Source organism: Apostichopus japonicus, chromosome 14, assembly GCF_037975245.1.
Source record: "Apostichopus japonicus isolate 1M-3 chromosome 14, ASM3797524v1, whole genome shotgun sequence".
Classification (NCBI taxonomy): domain Eukaryota; kingdom Metazoa; phylum Echinodermata; class Holothuroidea; order Aspidochirotida; family Stichopodidae; genus Apostichopus; species Apostichopus japonicus.
In genome coordinates, this window is record NC_092574.1 from 13,032,348 (window position 1) to 13,056,329 (window position 23,982).

Here is a 23,982-nt window from a genome sequence, read left to right on the forward strand (position 1 = left end):
AAGGATGTGACCTGATATTCAACTTCCACTGCTGTGATGTCAATATGTAAGTTAGACATCCTTTTTACAACAAAACATTTATTCTTGGTGAGACCTGCCAGTAACCCACATTTCTGGGAAGAGGGTATACAGGCAGCAACCTTTCAATGACAACACAACCCCTCTGGTGTCAACATTCCCGTTTTGAAAGTTACATTGTGAGACGTAACTTCTATATCTTAAACATTAAGACTCTCACTCATATTAATTACTAAAGTGTTTCATTTTAAGAGCCAAACAAACACTGGCATACTTCCATTAATTACATCCCTCAGAGTTCACACTTCTCCTCTTCCTTGTATTGTATACCTGGACCAGTGACCCAAGTCACATCAGTGTTTCCTGTCTGGTTTAACTTTGTCTGTTCTACGAAAGGAGATATGACTCATCTCCTTTTGCTTAAATTTAAAGCAATTTATCTGACTCTCAGTTCCAGTCATAAATATAACAATAACACTTTGAAGAACCTTGCTGCACAGGTACAGCCATTTATCACGTAATACATCATCATAACAACAGGGCCACGATTTGACCTCTTGCCTTAAAGCAACCGTACCCATGACAGGTATTTATGTCCATCTCTGTTTAGCTTTTCTCTAAAATTGCAGATCTAAATTGAATCCACAGTATTGACTTTTTAACTTGATTATAACTTTCTTAGAATAGTTTCAATAGGAACTGTTAAAATCTACCAGAATTTCTCCTAAATATTACCAACAATTATTTACTTCAAGGAATAGTCTGTTTGTACTGGGGTTACCACACAGCAGGAAATAGTAAGCACAATCACACGTTTACTTTTATAATTTCTAGTGTTTGCACGGGTTATCCGGGTACCCGGGTACCCGCCCGACGCGATACTACCCGGTTCCTAATTTATTACCCGAATCCTACGCGAAGTGTTTTTTTTTAATTTTTTTTATTGCAAACCGACGGTTAGGCAGATTTCCCATTGACTTAGTGTGTTGCTAGGCTACCATGTGGAAGAAATAATTATATATTCGTTCGTTTATTTCATAAAAGGAAAGGCTGACAAGGAATTTTACGAGATGTTTATGGATTATAGACGGATTAACTAAAAAATTATCATCGCAAGTGGCTTTTTACTAATCGTTTACACCAAATGCGATCAAATTGCGCGAATCGCGCGATCTCGCGGCTAATGCGAACCCTGGGCCTGCATAATAGACAGTAGTAGTAACAACTGTTTAAGAGCTAAATTGGATATTTGTATGGTCTGATAGAGGTGGAGAGCAAGCATTAGCAGCGGCGGCAGTGCGATGTTAGTGATGTTAATTATATGAAGTTATTAACAAGTTAATGAAAGAAACAAAGGCAACTAGAATTATTGAGGAAGGTTTTATACCTTATCTTACATGTACGTATTTGTACATGAAAACATTGTCAGTAGAGAATATAATTCATTTATTATAGCATCCAATATGTAATTTTTTGAAAATCGTGATACACGAGTGCAAACAATTTTTTCTCGGGTACCCGGATACCCGACGGGTAACGGCTCTCGGGTACCCGGTTCCCGATTTTTGGACCCGTGTAAACACTAATAATTTCAAAATATTGATGTGTGTGTGATTCCATGTCAGATTTGATACAAAAATTCCATTATGTGTAATTTTTAATACTCGTTGGAACCTAAATATGTTTTTTGAAAGGTGCAATAGTTCAAAGTTGTGACAAATTGTGGTCAAATTCACTAATACATTGCTAAATCAACGTAAGAAAAATGGCGACCATTTTGATGGCAATTATACTGCAGAATACGTTCATTCAGCACAACACATCTAAACGACAAAATTTATTTACCAGAATTACTTCGTCTCCCTGAGCTGTTTCATCTCCTAGGTTCAGTCTATTCTTACTCTATTGATTCACTGTTCGTTTAGTTGTCTATCTGTCTGTCTCAATGTGTCCTTTCTGTTTCCATATCACTTTGCCTTTGAAAAAGATCCTGCTTGTTTCAAAACATCAGGTCTTTCTAACTTTTTCATCATCTCTCTCTCTCTCTCTATAAGAATTATTTTGCAAGGTTACAGATAGGCTTCGCAGAAGTAACAGAGAGAAAGAATACAGCAAAAACACTATTCCTGCGGTGAAATTGACCATTTGAATCATTTCTAGCAACAAGCTAGTACTTTCTGCTAAGATTATCCAAAGTGCAAATTTGTTGACCACTGACCACTGGCCAAAACGACTACTCACCTCAAGACTGGATCCAATAAATCCTCTTCCAAGAAATCATGGTCTTTCTTCACAACGTTGACCTCGATGGGAAACTTGGACTCTGTGGGATGAAATAGAAATGGATTAATCTTCAGAGATTCTTACAGACTTAATGAACACTGTCATTACAGTTATAGGCCCAGAATTTCACAAGTTTTAACCACATTAAGCAATTAAAAGTAAATCCACTGGCTATAATCAAGTTCCCCACTGGCAGTTTCCTGAATTACAGTGCTCACTCATCAGTTTACAGTACAGGTTTTATGGGAGAAGACCAATAGTAGTTACAACTATTAAAGATACTGATAACAAGCTGTAATACAAGGCTTATGTTACATACAGAAATCATATTGATATTAAATATAAAAAATGTTACCCTATTTTACTCCCAGAGGAAAGTTTGATTGAAGTTTGTAGGATCTACAAACTCGTTAAAAATGCTGGCAAATTTTATTCAGCTCAAAATGTTTAACGACAGATAACACAATAAAAGTAATGAATATTTATATGAAACTTGCATAGAACGGTGTCATTTCTACTGAGTTTTAGGGCAGTAAGCTGGAAAGGTCCAAGTTTTAATTTGGCAAACACACATTGAGACTTTGAAGCAGTATGTTGAGTAGATAAGGATCAACTTTTTGATGCTGTAAGTCATTAGTTTGACTAGTCAAATGCAATCACTAAAATAGTTGAATCAAACAAATGAAATTTTGAAAAAAATTGAAAAATTGAAATTTTCCAAGTTCCATTTTTATGAGCCAATACTTCTTTGAAAAGTGTCCCAGCGTGATGCAGACGATTGACTCAAATCCTACTAACCTATTTCTTGCTCTTTAACCTTCATTTGGTCAAAAAAGCCCTCTAGGATGGAGTCCTAGCATGAGCAACTGCAACCTTCTTTTAACTAGCACTCAGTATGTTTGGTAAATATAAATTGTCAACAGAAAACTCAAACCAGCAGCTTTGACAAACATCTAAAGTATAAAGAAACATTCAATCAATATGCAATTTAAGTTACTCAAACTAACAAAAAAGTGTCCACTTAATTCTTGTAATTAAAATTGTTCACCAGCATCAAGTTATGAGAAACTTGTTGCCCAGGCAATTTTGTTTTGTTTTGTATTAATCACATGCAAACCACAAATGAACTAATTAAACACAAACTAATTTTGTGATTATTTGAAATGAAAATTGCTTTAGAGGTACAATGTAATTGGAATAAACATATAGAACAAATCATCAGATTGAACTACAAGATAGTGCTTTTTAATCCCACATATTAATCCAAAAGACAAAAGTTGGAATTGTTTACATGTGCATTACCCTCAGATGCCAAAAGCATGGAACAATTTATCCAGTATCGCATAGCAAAGAGCCATTGGCAATTCTGCTCTATATATTTATGTATATATATATATATATATAGCCTAGTGGTTAGGGTGTCTGCATATAAAGCGGGAGGCCCGGGTTCGAATCCCAGTGAAGGCTGGAAGTTTTTTGACTGTCTTGAATTTTCCAACTCGCTACAATTTCAATTATATTCATTTTTGCCTTTGTCGTTTACTTCCATTTCATTTAACAGAGTCTGTTCAAAGTATCTCTTTCGAGATCCGGCTTTAGGAATAACAAATGATTTCCAGTTGGTTAGCATCATGTTTGATCTCTAGAGTAAGGCAAATTGTCACCAAAACAGAACTAGTATCGTTCGATACAGATGACAAATGCCTACAGTGGAATTACGACCTTCCTTACCGGGTTTGAACCTTCAGACATACAATCAGCATCCATAGCCTAGTGGTTAGGGTGTCCACATATAAAGCAGGAGGCCCAGGTTCAAATCCCGGTGGAGGCTGGAAGATTTTTCACTGTTCTGGATTTTCCAACTCACTACGATTTCAATCATATATATATATATGTATACATATAAAGATATGCAAAGATGTACCGGATAGCCATTTTCGTCAACAGGAACCATCATATTTCATAAGATCAAAAATTCAGACCTTCAGAACCTTCAAGACTGCTAAAACCCCATTTCAACACTAATTACTCCCGGAAATTCCTGAATGGCACAAGAATTCAAGAAAGACATTTGAAATGCACAGTAAACAAAGTACACAAATTGCCATGTGCGTGGGAAGATTAATAGTCTCTGGGTTCTTCTTCATCAAGGAGTACTTGAATCTTGTCCTGAACATCCTGCAAGTGCTTCTGAAACCATAATTTACCTGAAAGCTTCAAGTGCAACCTAGTAAAACATACTGTGGTAATACACAACTTTATAATGACGGGTTAATGACAGAAGTTACCAGTTAAATGGGTGTAGAGGAACGACCAGAATATTAGCTATAAAACTGACATCAATAGTCTTCATTGTTATACCTCCTGATACAACATTAAAAATATACCATTGACTTAAAATGATAAGCAAATACTACATCCTGTAAATCAATAAAAAGTTCTCCACAACAGCACATTTCTTAATGAAAACTTAATTCATTTCTTCCCCCTTTGCCATTTAGGAGAAGAAGACCATTTCATCTCATTGCATTCGATTAGCGGTTCTGAGAACTCTGAATATAAATAGCGCAGTCTATTATTTAACAGTTTAACATAAATGTATGTACAGTACTGAAAATACTGAAAACATTACAAAATGTTTCTTAACCGACCAGTACTTTTTCCAACATGGACTGTGAGAGAAGCAACTATTTCTGGCTTATCTAAAACTGGAACTAGTAGTACTACCTGAGATGGAAGCCATGATTCCTTGTATAAATAAACCAACCAGAAATTACTCCTTAGTATAGTATCCGATACCGTCTCCAGACTTCATGCAGAGGAGTTCATCAGGCCACTGACTATTATGAAGACAACGTCCCCACATTCAATTCACCCATAGGGACTTAAAACTAAGCTGATATCAACTTAGTATAGCAAATACACTTATTGTTGTAACAAGGACAATAATACAGCAGCACAGCCATCCCTTGAGATCTACAAAACTATTAATTGAAATAGAAATGAAACTGAAAACATTAAAGTTGAAAGGAAGTCAGTTTGTGTAATTGCAGTATAATGAAAGACTCTTAGAAGAGAACAATGAGAGAAAAATTGCAAATATAAGCAGACCGAAAGGCTTGACAAAGCAGGTATTCCGGATCCTTAGGAAGCTTTATATATATACAAACTACCACAAGGAGTAGATGTATGCTACGGATGGATGCATGCATGACTGACTAGTATTACAATGTTAGTCGTTTGGGATATCGGCATCGGCCGATATTTGCAATATTGGCAGCATATCGGTATTGGTAAAATTTAGCTTCAGAAGTAACAGGAAGGATAGGCTTATGTTTTCCTCCCCCTAAAAACATGCAAGCAAACATGTTTCATCATGCATATTATGATATTAACTTGTTGGGGAATATGTTCGTAGAAAGAGGTTAGTGATTAAGACTAGTGTTATAGCATATGCGCATATTTTATTTACTAATTTACTAACAAACAGCCTTCCGCAAATGAGAGTCACACAAGTGGTTACTGTTACTATATTAACTTACGATGGCCGAATTATAAATTTGAATACTTTATGCATTAATGCATGACTTAAAGTGCGTTTTGACCTTCATTCTGGCTGTATAAAAATATCGGTATCGTTATCGGACTGATATCCAGATTGTAATATCGGGACCCCTCCTCCAGTTATCAATCACCCAAAGTGCCTAGAAGTGTGTTTTACAGTGGACTGATATTTTGAATCTGTCTATTGGGTTGTGAGGAGACAGGTAAGTGAGGCAGCGGAGAAAATATCTGACGCTCTTAAACAAGAACGCTCGAAATACATTCAAGAAAAACAAAGACGAATTACCTTCCGTTGGAGTAAAGAATTCAATCATGAAGCATACAAAGGAAATGACAAAATATAATCCGAGGAAATATACATCTACACGGCGGATAATCTGAAGGATGCCAAGAAAATTTACTTAGTTACCCTCCATCGGTCAGTTACAGTATCTGACAAAGTTAAAGCGTACATGAGTAGCCATTAGCATATCTGGAGATTGTCCAAACACAAATCACATAATCTTGTACAGAAACCTTTTTCCAATGTCCCATTGATCCAAACTAAACCCAATTAGTCTGGACCACCAAAGATAAAGTCAAATAATTCCAGCGATCACACACAAGTCCGATCTCACAATAAACTTATAAAATGTGGTGGCTTGATGGAAAAGTGTGTCAACGAACGCACTGGTTCACAAAAAGAGGTTGCCTGACTCATCTTGAATGACGTACAACTATCAGAAGTGCTAAGACAAGAGGGGTTAATTATGTCCCCTGATAGATAATAACTAACACGGCATTCTCCGGGCCGCCTGCGTCCGTGTTTATCATCCTTCCCCAATAATTAGAAGCAGGTTTTAGGATAGCCTGAAAGATCAAAGTCGGACGTTCCCCGAGAATGATGTCGGTAGCTAATACCAAAGTAAACTGCCCCCAAAGTCAGTGGGGACAGAAGCAAAACAGTCGGCTTATCAACGTCTACGTGTTTGCCTGCTCCATTTGCCGACCTGGTTTATTCTAAATTATTTTTAGCCGGGATTTGTATACACACTGACTAATTCTGTCAGGAGTAAAGTCTATTTTGAATTCCTTCAGGTAGAAGGACGTAAGAACCAAGCTTTCACTGTTTCAACTTTCCTTATAAGATGATTGTAAGTTTATGTTGGTAATCTCCATCTGAGGTGCTAATTAGGTTAAGTCTACATTCAGTCAAGATTATTTTCATACCTTCAGGAAGAGCACCACCCACCCACCATCATCCACTGACACTCCAAACCCCCACCCCCCCCCCCCACCATCCCTTATGACACTTCTCCCTCAGCTTCAACAAGTTCTTTGTTGGCCACACATTGCTAAATATATAAATGTGTATACATATATTTATATATACACACATTGCAATGTCTTTGACCTTCTTATTTTAATTTTGTTATCATGACCCAATTTCAAGAAGATTTGTGGGTTATTTTGTAAGTTTAATGTACCATGAACACTATTACTGCAGACTCATCGGAATTATAGCTCGATGATCATCAGAATGGAAATGATAAGATACTATAAATAGAAATGTGTTTATAAGACATGGTATCAATACTTATGAATAATATCCATACACAACACATGTCATTGTTGCTAGGCCAATAATAACTAGCTATTTAAAACCCTAGTATAGTTTCAGATTTCAACAATGGTTGTAAAATCAGCTATCACCTTCAACTACCAGTATAAATCAAAGCTAATACTATTTTAGTAGATTCTAGATTAATTATAGAATGATTATCCATAGTGCTTGCTTTCAATCTACAAAATTTCTATATTGATCACCAAAAAAAATAAGATGGTGGATAGGGATAGATGGCTATAAAAAGAACATTCGCACGAACAACATGACATGATAACGTATACTAATCCCCAAAACATACTGGTTTGTGTGTTTACAAATGAAGACACTTACCTGTCTCCACTCTACAAATGCACTTTCACATCTACCTAACCTACTGAATTGGTAATGTTTTAGATCTGCCCTCCTCTCTCCACCACTGTTAATGCTACATCACTATCATACCATACCTACAGACCGTACAACTAACTGCCTTGCACATGTCTATGTGCAGTATTACACTGATATTAATGTTAAATGTGTTATTAGGTTCCTTCATTTCCAATCTGCCCCTTTGGATATCAATCCCTATCAGGTCCAGTTGGCAAACGGATAATGTAATGGTCCTTCCCAGGGGGAACTACTGGTTATCAAATTTAATTTTTTTTTTTTAAATTTTAGGAAGAACATCCAATCAGTTTTGAGCAAAGGTTAACACAAAACTAGCCATGCTGCTGCTGTATCTTCAATGCTGTCAAACTGTGTAAATTAGGAAGATGCAGCAAATTTCCCACACATCTTCCCCCCACCCCACCACCCCCCTGAAAACGTCATGGAGGGTGACAAATGCAACACGTCCTGATCTTAACAATCAATATAAAATGGTTATTTATAGAAGTTAATCAGGCTGCTGTACTTGCCACCCACCCACACAAACTGAAATCTATCACCAGTAAGTGGTTTGCTTCTGGAAGTAGACCGACACTCTTTTGCCATCCATGATCAGTGTGAGACAGGCCAGATAGTTCAATGGGGAAGGGGAAGGGACAAAACTTGAAATGAATGGCAGGGGGAGGTGGGAGGTGGAAGGTGGAAGGGGGGTCGATGGGAGGTGATCGGAGATGTCTAGGGACCGTACATGAGAAATGGGGTAAAGTAAGGACAAAGAATAATGAAAGGCTAAGATCACACAGAAAACACAAATTTTGGCTAAAATTTGGTCAAACTGGATTCCCCTTCTCCTGACTTCCTCTCGCCATCTACAACATGAAGGGCTATCGGCTATGAAGGGACAGCTCAAGGCCATTTCCAACGGTCATACCCTCTGTTCTTGGGAACTTTTCCTCATTTGTATTCTTTCCAAAAAAAATTAAGGAAATGCTATATATTTTCTGACCAATTTGGCACCATCTTGCTAAAATGAGCAAAACCAAATAAACAGTACTTATCTATCTGCTGGGTAATATTCGTCATCATCTCTCAGACCATAATTCTCGAATTACTTTTTGTCCATGAGCATAATTCCATTTATTCAACTTCAGGGCATTTTCAATCAGACTGGGCAAACTGCTTAGTAATAATACAAATGTTGCACGAATATCATTGTCATGAATGAAAGACACTATGTATCTAGTCCATCCTCATCCAAGCTGGGATATATTGACCTACTTTACAAGCTATTAAAAACGATATCACTTTCAAATCCACGCAAATGGATTTTCCCTCAATGTCACATTGGCATATGTTATTAATCCATACTGGACTCAATACCATGACTCATGAAAACATGAGATTTTGCATGTTCAAAGAGGTCTGGTGTCTACCAACACCACCTCACTCCAGGAAATACATTCCTGAGTCAGTCACTCACTCATTCAGTCACTAACTGCAAACCAAAAGGTAAGTCCGCTTCTCTCAGAATAACTGTTCTTGTTGCTGTTTTTCTGTCTGCATTCAACGTCACAATCCTTCATAAATAATCTCGGTCTTAGGAACTGCTGTGAAAATACACCACCTTGCCCATGTTAGAACTAGAACTGACACAAAATATATGGGACAGTGTCAACAGCAATACTCAGAATACGAGGAGACCAGTTACAAATAACATGGCAAACAAGCAATAATATAATTCCAATCTTGCAAAGCCAGTCATGTAAGCAGGGTTCAAGTATCAAGCCCTGCAGCAGTTGTACCAAATTTTGTACTAAAATAAAAACAACAGGATTGTTTTTTTGTTCCACAGGGAAGCTGTGGGGAAACCCCATTCCTCCGCCTTCACCCCCCCCCCCCTGGAAAAGATGCTAAAGATAGTAAATACATCTGTACTTAAAGAACAGGCAGAGTAAGCCAGACACTTTTTAAAGCTCTAAATCCCAGTCTTTTCATCAACTGGTCTAATCCCAAATCATGAGGAAATAGTTGATCTCAAAAAAAATTACATGAACAAGATCCAGAAATCTGGTCTGCTTATTTCAATGGGGGAAAGTTCTACAGCAATACTCAAAAGAAGATAACCGAAAGTTTGTGATACTAAGAGATAGACATGTACCTATCAGATTAAGCTGTTCTATTGTTAGGGGATTATCCCACCTCTTTCATACTCAAGAGAACCTGTGAATTCCCCCCCCCCCAAGGTGGAAAAAAAAAAGACTTTGTGTCACGGTGCCATATAGATATACAAAAAGTTTTACTATTTGACAACAGAGGGACCGAGAATGCTGTTAAAAATGGGTTAGTTTCAGATCCCCTGTTCATTTTTACATTTATTAAAACTTTCAGAGCATTAATAAAATCCCTCAACTAGCCTTCACATCACAACAGACGGAGAGCTTTTGTTTGACCCATTTTTTCGTTTAATGGACAAGTGGGGACAGACCGATCATTACCATGGTCTGTATTGGATGCATGGTCTCTGAAGATGACTCATTTCTCCCCCTCTCAGGAATGTGGATAATGGAACAAGCCTTTAATCCCAGAGCTGGACAGTAGTAACTGTCTTGATTTACAATCCTGATGCTTATGAAGGCAAAACAGTGTATTTTCCAAGATCCCTATGATAACAGATCTAAATGGCAGGCATGCTGGCTGGATATGATAAAGGCAAAGGCCTAGGTGAATGATGACAGATTCAAAACAGATATAGTCCAATGAGTCATATCATAATCCTAGCCAATAATCACTTAAAAATAAAGTATGTTTAATTTAATTTAATTTATTTTAATAAACAATTTATCTTTTAATTTAATTTAAATAAATTTAAAAAATAATTTAATTTAATAAACAATTATTACTTAAAAAATTAAATTTAAAAAAATTATATCCGACCTGCTGTTTTCATATCATTAACTTTTTTTCACCTCCAAACTTACCCACACGAAGGTTGAGAATTTCCTTAATTTTGTCACTTACGCAATTTTCTTTTCATCTTCAAACGCTGCCAATTTGGTGCGATGCATTTGTACATGCGTGAGAATAATTTAGACACCGATGTTGGTAAGCCACCAAATAGAACTTATAGTATGTAAGTACCGTGCACCGTTAATTAGACTATTAACCCATACTGTAGTTTGACTTAGTCTTCTGTTCATCATCACTTAAATAATTAGAAGGAAAGCATGTGATGTAGTAACTTAAAAGTCACCCTCATGTAACCCCCAAAACTTACTGGTTTGGGGATTTACGAGCGACGATACTTACCTGTCTCCCACTCCACAATTGGTGTGGGAGACAGGTAAGAGAGGAGCGAAGTAAACACTAATTTTTTTTTAGTTTTTTTTTTTATATTAAAATTATTTTAAGCATTGAAATACGAATAAAACGTACCATTGGCACCAACTTGTTGGTCTAAATTGAACCTGGCTTTGAATCCCATGGAACACGGCCTGCTTCTGATAAATAGTCCTGTGGTATTCCCTAAGGCACTTCTAGCAACAGTGATCTACAGCTCCTCTCTAGTTCTACTTTTCAGTAATGAGATTTGTATGAAGCACTTGAAAGTAATCAAGCAAGCAAACAAACAAACAAACACACACACAAACAGTTACAGAAATTACTCAAAAGTACTAAGTAGCTTCCTTCTTTCTTACCTCTTTGTTCTGACTATGAGATTTTGCTGAGATACAAGTACAAACAAACAACAAAAACCACTACAAGTGATAACTTTTATTCCAAACCCAAACAATGAAACCACATTTAACAGTACTTATGAGCAGGCAAAAAGCAAAGCCAGGGAGATGGACAGAAGAGGGAAACCTAACTTTAGAAAACAGTGGAGTAACAAAATTAAACCTTGGAATACAGATAAAATAGAAGATGGTTGAAATGAGATGTTAAGACAAAATGGGAATAAAGACTCACCTTCAAACAGCTGAGCATACTGAGGGAAACCGGTGGACCTCAGCCAAACACAGGCCTCCGTAGCTTCAATCTCTGCAATGAAAAAAACAAAACAAAAGAAGTGAAAACCTCCAAAAGTTATTAAAGGCTTAAGTTAATTATTCTAAATAGGACTTACAACCATAGGAAAAGGGGAGAGGTTGGGGTTGGGGGGGGGGGGGAGGTGGGAGAATCCACAAGTCTGCTCAGCACTTTAGGATGTATGTTGCCAGGTACCTTGTGGTATTGGAAACATTGTGTGTATAACCATGGAATACTTGTAATTATATTTCTGTTATGGTAAAAAAACCTAGGTAGCGTAATTAAGGAATAATGTTTTCACAGGTTCCTTTTTTCTTAAAGTGTACTTTAGACAAGTTGTTACAGCTGGTGTCATTCAGTGATCTCACATTGAAAGTTGAGACCAAAACAAATGTGATGGGGGGGGGGGGGGGGGAGGAGGAAACAAATATACAAAATATTAAAATGTATAAAAATATATGTAAATAATGTCAGACTGAAAGAGACCAGTATTTGGATGTTATTTATGCAAACTGTTGAAAATCTCTTCGGCAGAATGCAGTTCTTTAATAACTATCATTAACAGACCACTTTGTAACTTAGTGCAGGTTTCAAAGGCAAGAAACTGGAATAGAGGGCGACAATCAACTATTATCACATCTGCCATGTTGTACACCTGTTTTATCAACTGTGGGGAATTACTGTAACAGTGGTGCTGTAACTATTAATAACACCACAATCAGCAAATTACGAGGATTTTTGCAACAAAGCATAGAACGAGGCATATTAATCACCAATAAAATACAAGATACACACATCTACCACACTTCAAGGGATCAGAGTAATATGCAGGTAGTGTACAATGTAATATAATAAAAGTCTTAAAATTCTTCAAAAAGCAGAATGAGACAAATTTAAACTTTTGACATGTGAGGTGAAAATTATTCTTCCGTCAAGCATGTCTTTGAAATTAATCAATAGAAACTACTTTAACATGAATTAAACCAGAATCCAATTTAACTCATATTTAGTAATGATCTCAAAACCAGGCAAATTAAGTTAATTTCATTAATGATAGAGGACAAGCTTATGACATAATTCAGTGAGCGAGGCCACTACACTGATGACCCTATACCAATTACATTCATTTGTTATATAGTAAAATACAATATTTCGGAATGTATAGCAGGCACTGATATACTTGTGTTAAGGAGCAGTATGATTCAGGTCATATTTGTTTTAAAGAACTTTTAGAATTGCTCAGACAGTCAACTCTCAATTCGATCTACGAGTCTCAATGTGTTGATCTTGATTATTGTGTTAAATGGCCTGCAATTAAATGTGCTACAGGTCTTAAGCGATCTTTACAATTCCTTGCCCAGCGATCTGTAGACTGAAGAGAAAGTTTTCTCTAAAATACATACTGAATTTTTTACCAAAACTGAAAATGAAACCCAAACAGTCCATGAGGACGAGATGCTTTAGCACAACAGCAAGTGATGCAATAAATCTCCGAGGCATTCTCTCACACATCCTAAGAGCGGGTCATTCTCTAAGCACACTCTTCAGCATACATCAAATGGGAAACCCTCAAGCTGGTAATTACTGCAACAAATTGTTTATCTTTCTATCCTCTTCACTATTTCACTTCCTTCCTCGATTCAAGATCATAGACTTGGTAATTTAAAAGTCTAAAACTGTTTGCTTAGCAAAGTACTATAGGTTGACAAATTTACAGCGACCGCAAACAGCCCCCCGAGAAACGATCAAACGTACATTTTTGTTTCTTGACATTCAAAAGTTTTTGTATCTACTTAGCGGTGATGGATAGAAAAAGAAGAGTGAGGGAGGACGGAGAGAGAGAGGTTTGTACATTTGTACTCACAACAAAAAGGTATTTCTTTGTTAGGAGTCTAAAGATTGTACCTAATTGGTCCATTAGAGAGGGGCATAACCCTGTTTGCTTCATCACGTGTAATAACACATGGAACTAATGGAACAAACAGGCAAGGCCAGAATGAATTCAAAGCCTTTTGTAGGAAAGGTTTTTTCTAGAATCAAGTTTCATTCAATTAATTCGTACAATATCATTCACTCTAAGTGATGCTGATAGAATGCTTCTAATTCCGGCAAACTGAAACTTAGGTAACTTTTAAAACCCATCCCAGCAAGTCTTGGCACTGCTTTGGTCAATCACACATTGGGATACACATGACAGGGGGGGTATCTCTGATGAGCAATCCAAGATACAAAGAATGTTTTGCTGCATTTTTAGACACAACTCGACTTGTTTACTTTTGTGAAAGGCGTAATTGCAGTGAACAATTCCCCCAACAAATGACAGACAATTCTTCCTATTTTTTGTTAGAATGTAGTTTAAAAGTCATTGTCATTGAAGCTGCCATTCTCCCCATCTGGGGATGTCACAGTGGGTTTTTTTGATAAAAGTAAAATATTGCTGATACTTGAAAACAATACTTAATGTTGAAAAACAATTGGCATTCCAAGAGCAATATTTAACATTAGAAAATAAGAAGGACAAATTAACCAAACGACTTAAGGAATTATAAGGATGTATATTTTTTAAACTGCTGCATTCTGGTTTCCAAGACAGTTAAAAAGGTTAAAAGCTATCTCTAGGAACACACAGGTTTACTAGTGTGCAAGTAAAATTCTGAAGTCTTTATATAGTGCAACAGACCTCTGGGATAAGCTTTACAGGCTGATTTTTCTCTTTCAGAAATCTGCATGGTACAACATAATATTGTTGGTATTTGGTCCAATTCACAATTGACCACAGTTTATTTACATATTGGACACACAAAAGCAAGGTTCAAACTTCAGGTTTTTCTATAGAAAGCAAATTATTTGATTAGTAACTAAATAAGTAATACTGAAGAAGATACAATATTTGCTTCTCGGACAAACACCTGCATGGGACACACAACTCTTTGCTTATTCTGGCAGAAGTCCGGGGGCCAGATCCCAAGATGTGCACAGTTATCAATTATCAGATATGGTCATACATAGCGATAAAGTAACGATACAAAAGATACTGCATGTCAACAATATCAACAACACAGAGGAGTGTGAAGCTAAGCATGAAAGGAAACACAGCATACTAACTGTGTAAGCCTTCAATCTTCACAAAGAGAGAGGGATTTGAGATTAATGGCCATAAAAGGGAAAGAATGTCCTTGAAAGCCATTTACCAATCTGAATTCACATTATTCAGCTTCTCCAATCCTCTGCATCTGTCTCTAACTTCTACTCCAAACTATATAGCAGACCTCCCAGAGGTTCTTCAACAAAATAAAGTTTTGTAAAGGTTGTAATGAAGAAATAACGGTTTTTAAAGGTTTCGAACATGAAATTAATGTTTTAAGGCCCAAAATGAAGTTAATTTGTAACTTATCACCATCTATGTCCATTTTTACATCATCCATGGCCCTTATTTAAAGTACCTGACTTACAATAACTGTTGTTGTGAGTCTGTTTTGTATCACTGCATGAATCATGCCAGGATTTCTACAAAAACTTAATACCCAATGCCAAGGTTAGCATGACTGAATACATATTTCTACTCTATACTAAATCTTTAAAATATTTTTTTAACTGAAATTTAAAAAAAAGGTTTTAAAGAGTATTTTTGAAAATTTAAGGTTTTTTAAAGGTTTTAAAGATTTTGCTGGAAGGTTTGACATAGGAATAAATCATGGCTGTGAAGACAAAAGACACCACGTCACTACCCTTGTCTGTGCAGATGTTTCTTGCAAAAAGCTGCTCACCCTGAACAATTGAAAGTAACAGGCCAATTAACACTACTACACAAAACTGATACACCATGTACCACTCCATAGGTCATTGCTCAATTTACATGCAATGTATCTATATATCTTGATTATGTATGAATATCAAGAACAGAATGACATACCATCAAAAATTTGAAAAACCTTACGGGTACTGCAATGCTTGAATCAGTATAAAGTCAGATGGAGTCTTATTACACACAGCATGCTTGTCAGATATCATGTACAATTTATTATTCAACTACGTGTATATAATAATGTGTGTACTTTATTTGATCAGATATTTACAATGTATAACACAATCAAGTAAATAATCATGTTATTCACCAGCATATTAGCATAATGACTTTAAGTTATACCAATACCAGTGTCACAGTAGACAGCATTTTGTTTTCTAATTCAAACATGACAATATCCTCTCCATTGCTGTACCTTTGTATTGGGATGATTTTTTCACTGGAGTTTTCATATTGTGAAACCTCATGATGTTTACATTTACTCTTTTCATAATCACAGAATTCATGATGATTTTTTTAAACATTTTAAAATACTGACTACTATGAAAAACTTATCTTCTTACCTTTGCGAAAAGATAAAAGCCTTGTAAGTAACATGCCTGTAACGGGTGACTGACATACCACTGTATGTCAGGGAGTGCAGAGAATGTTCTGAGAATTAAGCAATCGTACTGGAGAGAGCCTATTTGTCTACTACTACCCAGTAAATCCTCCACTTTGAAAATCGCACTGAATGTTATAAAACTCCAGACACTTCAGACATTTGCCAAGGAAGCAATTTAGATGGCTACCATTATTGACCTAGCAGAATAACATCTATTTAGTTCTTCTTACAAAAGTCGTAGCCGGTCTAATGTACTATTACACTGATAATTACTACTACACACTGCACTGATAGAAATGCAGACACATCGGTTGGAAAAGGCCAGGCATACCTGACCAGTCAAGTGGAAAACTTTTGTTACAAGAGGATCTTTCTCTTCATCTGTAACTGGACCCTCCTATTATCACCCACTAACAATAGTTTCTTGTTGAAGTGTAACCACTCTTCTTTTTTTTTCCTGCTTTGCTTTTCATTCACAGCACTGGCTGTTCATGAAGTCATCAAACACAAAAGCTCACCATTACTACGAGAGCATACCATCATGAAACGGGATGGATTTTCACAACCAGAGAGTTCTGAAGACTGGCAGGGATTTTCAGAAAGCTTATAACAGTCAAGACAGGTAAACATACAATCGGAAGAGAAACTAGAATGATTACAAAAAAAGAAAAGGGGAAAATAAAAAGGATAGAGATGAATATAGTGGTTGAAATACAGTTACGCATCACCTAAGTTATTACAGTATATGGATTGATCTTCAACTATTAAAGATGGTAAACAGTATGGAGAAATGGCAAAATGTGTAGTAAATGCAATACTAGAGGATGGGAAGATGAGGGGGTTGGAGGGGGTTCAGAGAGGGGTGGTAGCAGGATGGGTTAAAATGATATGAATGGCAGTACAACAGAGTGAGGATGATATGAGTAACTTAAATCATAAATGATCTTAAAAATAGATCATTGCTAAACAGTTCTATATAGAGATATGAAACAGACTTGACGAATCGAACCACATACTGCCAAATTGAAGCAGTACAGAACAACGGTATGCAGAGGAAGGAGGAGAGGAAAGGATGAGAGGATAGGATGGGAGGAGAGGAAAGGATGAGAGGAGAGGATGAGAGGAGAGGATAGGATGAGGGAGTAGGAGAGGAAGCTGTAGGGAAAGGATAAAGGGTGTAAGAATGGGATGGAGAAGTAAGGAAGACAACTAGCATGAAGGAGAGGTAGAAGGATGGTATCAAGCCTCTTATTTCCCTGGTTGGATTATACCATTTTTTTTTTATTGGGGATATTTGTTCTTTGACAAAATATCTTACCAACAATAAGTAAGGGATGTTAAGTGTTGTGCTCATGATAAATTGAGCATTATACACATTTTTTGCTGTACAAAACCCCTAATAAATAAATGGAACAATCTAACCGGGGAAAAAAGAGACTGATCCGAAGTATGTGAGGAGACAGAAGGATGGGGAGGAGATGGAAGGATGTTAAAACTTATGATCTTTAACTACCGATGATTGATAAGCAGTCCTTCTCTATTTACACGTAACCCTTCCCATCCACCCACCACATCCACACCAACCACCCTCCTCCTTCCCATTCACTCCCCTCTTTATTTTCCCTTCAACTCATTTGACTTTCACACAGCAGGACAATGTTGTCAGTACAGGGCCTCACAAACCATTGATCTCTGGCATTATCAACTCTCACTGAATTCTTAAAGGGCGCCACCAATTTCTCTGCCTGTACATTTCAGATCAGATTAAAACTAGATATGAACATCCCTGATCAGCTAAAAGTCTGCTAGACATTTGTACAGGTTTCTCTCTCCATATACCATATACTGTGGTGATGGAGATGTATGAGAAGTCAGTCTATAGAAATGACTCAATGATCTCACTACACTGATACACAGAACTGTATATTTATTACTTAGATCATAACCCATCCATCAGGGTTAAACATTTATTCATTCATTCTTAGTAAAGATTCCTAAATCCTATTGGTCCATTCAGGTCAGCTGACCGTGGTTAATCCTGTGAGTAACGCACGGTAAAATTACGGGGCATCACTTTAATAAATCTTTGGTTATATGTAACCAAAAATGTTTTGTTTTATGATTTTTCCCCCACACAAATGGTAGTGTATGAATGAACGGGGTTAATCAACGGTCTAGCATGCGTTACTCACAGGATTAATGCACGATCGGGGGATAATGCAAGCGATGCACGAGGGCGGAGCCCGAGTGCATCCAGCGATAGCATTAACACCCGGAGTGCATTAATCATGTGAGTAACGCACGCTAGACCGTTGATTAACCCCTTAATTATGATGAGCATAAAGACAATGCAGCAACTTATTTACCTTGTTAAAGTCACCCCAGACAGGAGGCAAAAGTTCCTCTTTATTTTTTTTTTCATTTCTCTCTTTTGCACAGTTAAATATTTATTTAGCTATTGATCAAAATTTGCTAGATATATATATTCAACTTTATACCGGAAAACACTTCAGCACCTGAACTTTGGGACAGATGATAGATCTTCTCACTATAGTATAAAGTTAATTACCATTTGACAAATTGCAGATCCAATTGGATCATCATTTGGGTTAAACCCAATGTGGCACCTATCCTAGATAAATCCAGGCACCCTATCTACAAATGAATTATATGCCACGACTTGGAAAGCGCAGATCCATCCCTACTACTTTTTGTTACCGTTGCAACTGCTCCTACCCTTCTTATACCTACAACTGAGGAACCACTTGCCCCTTGGGGCATTTCAGACACAAACTTGATAGAAAAGAAAATTCAAGGTTCCCTTTCATGACATAAAGATTGATTTCATTCAAACATGAACTCCACACATCAGAGGTTATCCGACCTCCCACAATAACAAACCGAAAACTAACAATATAAGCATATGTTGCCATGGAAATCACAAATGAATACACATGTAGCAACAGAAATATAAGCTACATCCTTATCAGATCTCTATGATCTGGGACACCTCCTCCCCCCCCCCTCTAACCTTCCCACCAACAAAAGAAAGAAAAGAATTGGGTTATCTCACACATATGAACCAGTCCACTTGAGTGTTACTGGGCAATCATATCTGCAAACATTGAGAGTGACTCACAAACTTGAAGAAATGAAACAAGAGCTAAGAATGTAAACATTACTGATTTGATTTGATTTATGTATAACATTACCAAACATGAGTTTGATATTATTTGATGAGCTTGTAATGGGGTCATGGGGGTTACCTCAAACAGCTCTCTCTGTCAACTGTGCATACTTCCTTAAGAGCATTACAAACTAATAGAGAGATACTTGAAACACAATACGAAAACTGAAAGTAATCAGTAACAAAGTCAGATCCATTAAGGTCTTATCAGAAATACAGGGACGCCTGCCCGTCCTCAGGAAATATGGACTGATGGATAATGTTTTACAGTGTGGATGGGGAGAGTAGTATTAAACACTGTCAACTTTATGCACACTGGTGACCGAGGACCTGGGGGGGGGAGGGTGCTTTGGCTCATACCCGCTTGGCATGACACTCAATGTTCATCTGAAACAAGTGCTTTCAGTTTTGGTCATTTCAGATTACAGTCTATGGAGATTTGTAAGTTTAAAAGGATAGTACAAAGAAAAATTTACAATGAAAATATGAAAGAGGAACCAAACATATTCTAAAGGATATTGGTGAAATTGGCATTCAATTCTTATGTACCGTTTTTAAGATACCAACATTTGAAGTTGACACATGTTTTGCAGCAAGACGTGAGCTTGAAGCAAACAGGTGTGATGCCATAGAAGAAACAAAATTTAATTATAATTTTCCATTTCAAAATTGGGATGCATCTCAGTCTGAATAAACTACCATCATTGGTATAATTCTTTAACTCAACATCCCCTTAGGCCAACGTTGGAACCCTATCCAATCCAAGGTCAAGGGTGAAATTATGACATCACACCTGTTTGCTTCAAGTTCACTTCTAGTACAGAAGATTTCAATAACTATCAGCATCTGGAGAATACCATGTAGGAATTTCATGCAAAATTTGACTAGGTGCTTTGAATGTCTTTTCTCTTTCCTCAGTCGAAAATAAATTATCCTCTGGTCTGTTTCTCTCCCCCCCCCCCCTTACATACCAGTAACAGACAATATGGCTAGCGATTTAATAGCTACTGTAGACGTGTATAACAAAATACAGTAGCACTTCAATTTGGCTTTCTTCTGGGAAAGTTCTTGATTCCCCTACTGATAGTTGATAAATTGACAAAAACCATCCTGTACGGACTTTGATAAACGCTGTAGTTAATCAATTGCATGGTGTCATCTGACGGTCACTAGGACAGCAAAAAGAGAATTTCTGTCTTGACCACTGTTCAATAAAACGGGAGAAGTTTACTCCCTGACCATGAGAACATCAATAACTATCGTGCATATGAACTTTTGTTAGCTGTAAACTTGACCAAAACCTCAATAAACCACTAGCCAAGAAGGCAGTCTGGCAGGCAGGCTTCTTTTTTCTTTCTTTTCCTCTCTCTTTTTGTCTTATTTTATTGTTATTTCTTTATAGGGACAATCTATAAATACACCGCCACGCTTTCCAGAGAAGGGGGGAAAAAAAGGCATCAAAATTTGATTGACATCGATGAAAGATGCGGTTGTTAAGGAGAGAAGAATGGAAAGATGGAGCATGGATTGTAGCTAAGATAATTGCAATGACCATATGCGCTTGTTTGTATTGCCATTTATTACTTCACTGCTGGGGTTGTATTTAATTTAAGCCTATCGGTCGAAATGTAAGGAATATTGCTAATCTTATACCATTTTCGAACTTGACATTGACAAAAAGTCTTCAAGTTTAGTCGTTACTGTTCCCTTTTTGGTTTCCCGACAGGGAAGACTATGGAGTCACTCTCAACGACCTTGCAAAATTGTGAGGGCTGCAGATCTTCAGGGTGCATTAATAAATTTACCCTTTTTGCCAAGCTTCTTGTGTTTAGTGTGTACATATATATGGCATTGTTTTGCATACATGTGTGTCTGAGTAAAACCCCTATATAAAACAGTTTCCTGTTGTGTGGTATCTGATTGCCACAAATTTGAATAGGTTATATAGCAGCTATTGGTGCCATTCTCAGAAATTATACATGGATACGTAATGTGTCAGGTAATATGTAACAGGGCATGAAATATCATACAACAAATTCAATAGGGGTGAATAAGCATGAACCAAGCCATATTTTCTTAGCACCTAGCAGCTGACACACCACACACGCACACCCGTTATTTTTATCCACTATTTACCCACAAAGATACACACAATTAAAACTTTAACACCTAGACAAATTCCAACCTTTTTTGCAAGAGTAATCTGTTCTTTAGACAATATCAGCGGGTGGTATATGATTCCTGTGTGCATTCTAGCACAAAGCTATCACCCACAGAAACTTGAAGTTTCAGAATGAAGAAGCAAAAAAAAGAAGGGGAAAAAAAAGGTAATTATATTTTCATTCTTCAGTTAAGCCAGAGTTGACGCCAAAACTCCCCAGAATTAAAATTCTGGCTTAAAAATTTACACAACACAATGGTAAGCCAACCCCCCATCTTTTGAACTTGGAAAAGGAGGGATTAGGGACGAAAACCGAAACATTGCTTAGCGGCTCTGGTTAATTAAACATTTCTGTTCTCCTCTAAAAGAATCCCGGGGACAAGCCCTGGGGATAAATATACCTCTCTCTTTCACTCCATCAAAAGGTAGCTTGCAGATCTACACTCAAAATTCCACTCAAACCAAATGAAAAGAAAACAGTTGCTTCAAAGGAGACGAGTCAAGACAGAATGATTCTCCAGTTGATTTTGGTTTTTGCCAAACTTATTTCTTTTTACACAAATTGACTGGGGCGGTATTGCAGGAATGTAATTTTTTATTGTAAATCAAGGATCTCTGCCTTGTGAATGCAGGATTAGGAAAATCAAAACCAACGTAGTTTCAAAAAATGTGGGAATGCTTAACCGAGATTTAAAAAAGAACAAGTTACGTCTGAAATGAAATGTTTCATTACAAAGCTTTTATATCAAGAATTACCAGCACTCTGTAATAACCACCGATATTCTGTATTAAACAGTCTATTTAAAACATTACTTATTTCCATAACGTTTTTAAACTGAAACCTGAACGTTCCACAATACCATACGAATCTTCAAAAATAAGTTGCAAGTCAAAAGTCACAACGGAAAAAGAAAGCAGAATTTCTTTTTTTACATATTCTAAGTCATTTGTCATTTTAAAAGGAGTCTGTTTATACCACATACTGTGACATACAGCAATTAACACAACGGGTACATGGGTGTAACCAACTAAAATACCTTTCATTTCAATCTGATTGATATTCCAAAATCACCTCATCTGTGTTGGGTCTTTTCTATTCCCCAGAAATTAATTCGGTCAATAAATTCCTTTTTTCAGAGCTGTTCTTCCTCCTTTGGAGACAACCAACAGCTGTTTGTCTTACAAGAAGGTCAAAGTTACTCCAATATGACAAAATATTGTTAGCTCCTAGATCCTTGTTGATATGATGATGAGGCACAAGATTCAGAAGGCCACCATGCAGTTGGAAGTCTGACCCCGTGACCTCGAAGAATGATCAACGATCACGCATATCATTAAATTTGAATTTGCCCGCATTTTACGTAAAGTCGGTCCTACTTTTCACTCACAGAATTTACAGACATTGATAGTTTACAACTTACCGGAACCTCACAGAATGGATTAAAAGTAATTCCAATGTATGGTAGGGCAAAGATACCCGAGAAAAAATCAACGAAAACCTATGAAACAACGATTGCAATCCAACTCCGTCCTCACACATGTATTCCTAACTGACACAAAATAGGTCAAAACGAACCAACGAAAGAGAGTTACAGCAAAAAAGTTCTCCCATTTGTGGATCTTGTACTCTCCTACATGATGCTGTAAAGATTAGGTAAAATGGTTGTCTAAGACGGCCGGTCACAAAACGATTACCTCGACTCGGCGATTTTGTTGCTGTCGCCGCCATTTTGAAATTAGGTAGACTTTCGCCAAGCCGTTTGCATGCTATGGGCTACTACCGACAAGACTTCACTCAAATCGTTTTCAATGTAGTGGAACCCATTCCTTTAGTGTACGGTCTATTAGGAATGTTAGGTTTTGTGGCGTGAAATTAAGTAATTTAAGTTGTGCTAAGGTTTGGAAGAAATTTTGTCCCAAATTCTAATATATGATTAGGTAAAATGTGAAATTACTGAGAGCTGCGTATGGGAGGGGTAAGAGAGACAAATTGGGGAGGGGGCAAGGGAGATGGTGTTTCCTTTCTAGCTAAATTAATGGTGGTAACTATTAAGGTAACACAAATTTTCCTGAGTCTGTTGTCAAAACTGAAGGGGTCATACCACATGTCGAATATACAAAGGTAACATGGCCTAGGCCAAACCTTATTTCTAGTTGCTTTCTAAGGAACTTCCAACAATTCCGAATGATTTATACCTACAATACCAAATGATTTATACTTACCCACTTACCATAATTCCACAGTAGCCCTTACTCAGTGAGATTCTGCAAAGCTGGGTACTCATCTGTTGCTTATATTCATCAATAAATATCAGTTAACAGTTTTCCAGTCAATACCAATCCTTGTTTGGTTCATGTATCA

General features: G+C 37.0%; 1 protein-coding gene and 1 long non-coding RNA gene across 12 annotated transcripts in view; one reads left to right on the top strand and one right to left on the bottom strand.

Moving 5' to 3' along the window:
* Positions 1-23,982, bottom strand: part of LOC139980298 (rho GTPase-activating protein 7-like) — a 175,483-nt gene that overhangs the window by 34,311 nt on the left and 117,190 nt on the right. For 8 of the 10 annotated variants that reach the window (XM_071991853.1, XM_071991852.1, XM_071991862.1 and 5 more), the window contains 2 exons: positions 11,804-11,875; positions 2,260-2,341 (listed from right to left, as the gene is read on the bottom strand). In XM_071991853.1, coding sequence (XP_071847954.1) covers positions 2,260-2,341; positions 11,804-11,875 — 154 coding nt within the window. Of the gene's footprint in view, positions 1-2,259; positions 2,342-5,028; positions 5,165-11,803; positions 11,876-16,231; positions 16,281-23,982 lie in introns of those variants that run through there. The other 2 variants (XM_071991859.1, XM_071991860.1) reach the window with 2 other exon arrangements.
* Positions 94-22,893, top strand: LOC139980302 (uncharacterized). Of its 2 annotated transcripts, none has more exons than XR_011797518.1 (3): positions 94-604; positions 16,752-16,894; positions 20,862-22,893. It is a non-coding gene; the product is annotated as an uncharacterized lncRNA (long non-coding RNA). The 2 variants fall into 2 exon arrangements; XR_011797519.1 differs by lacking the exon at positions 94-604 and adding an exon at positions 10,898-10,967.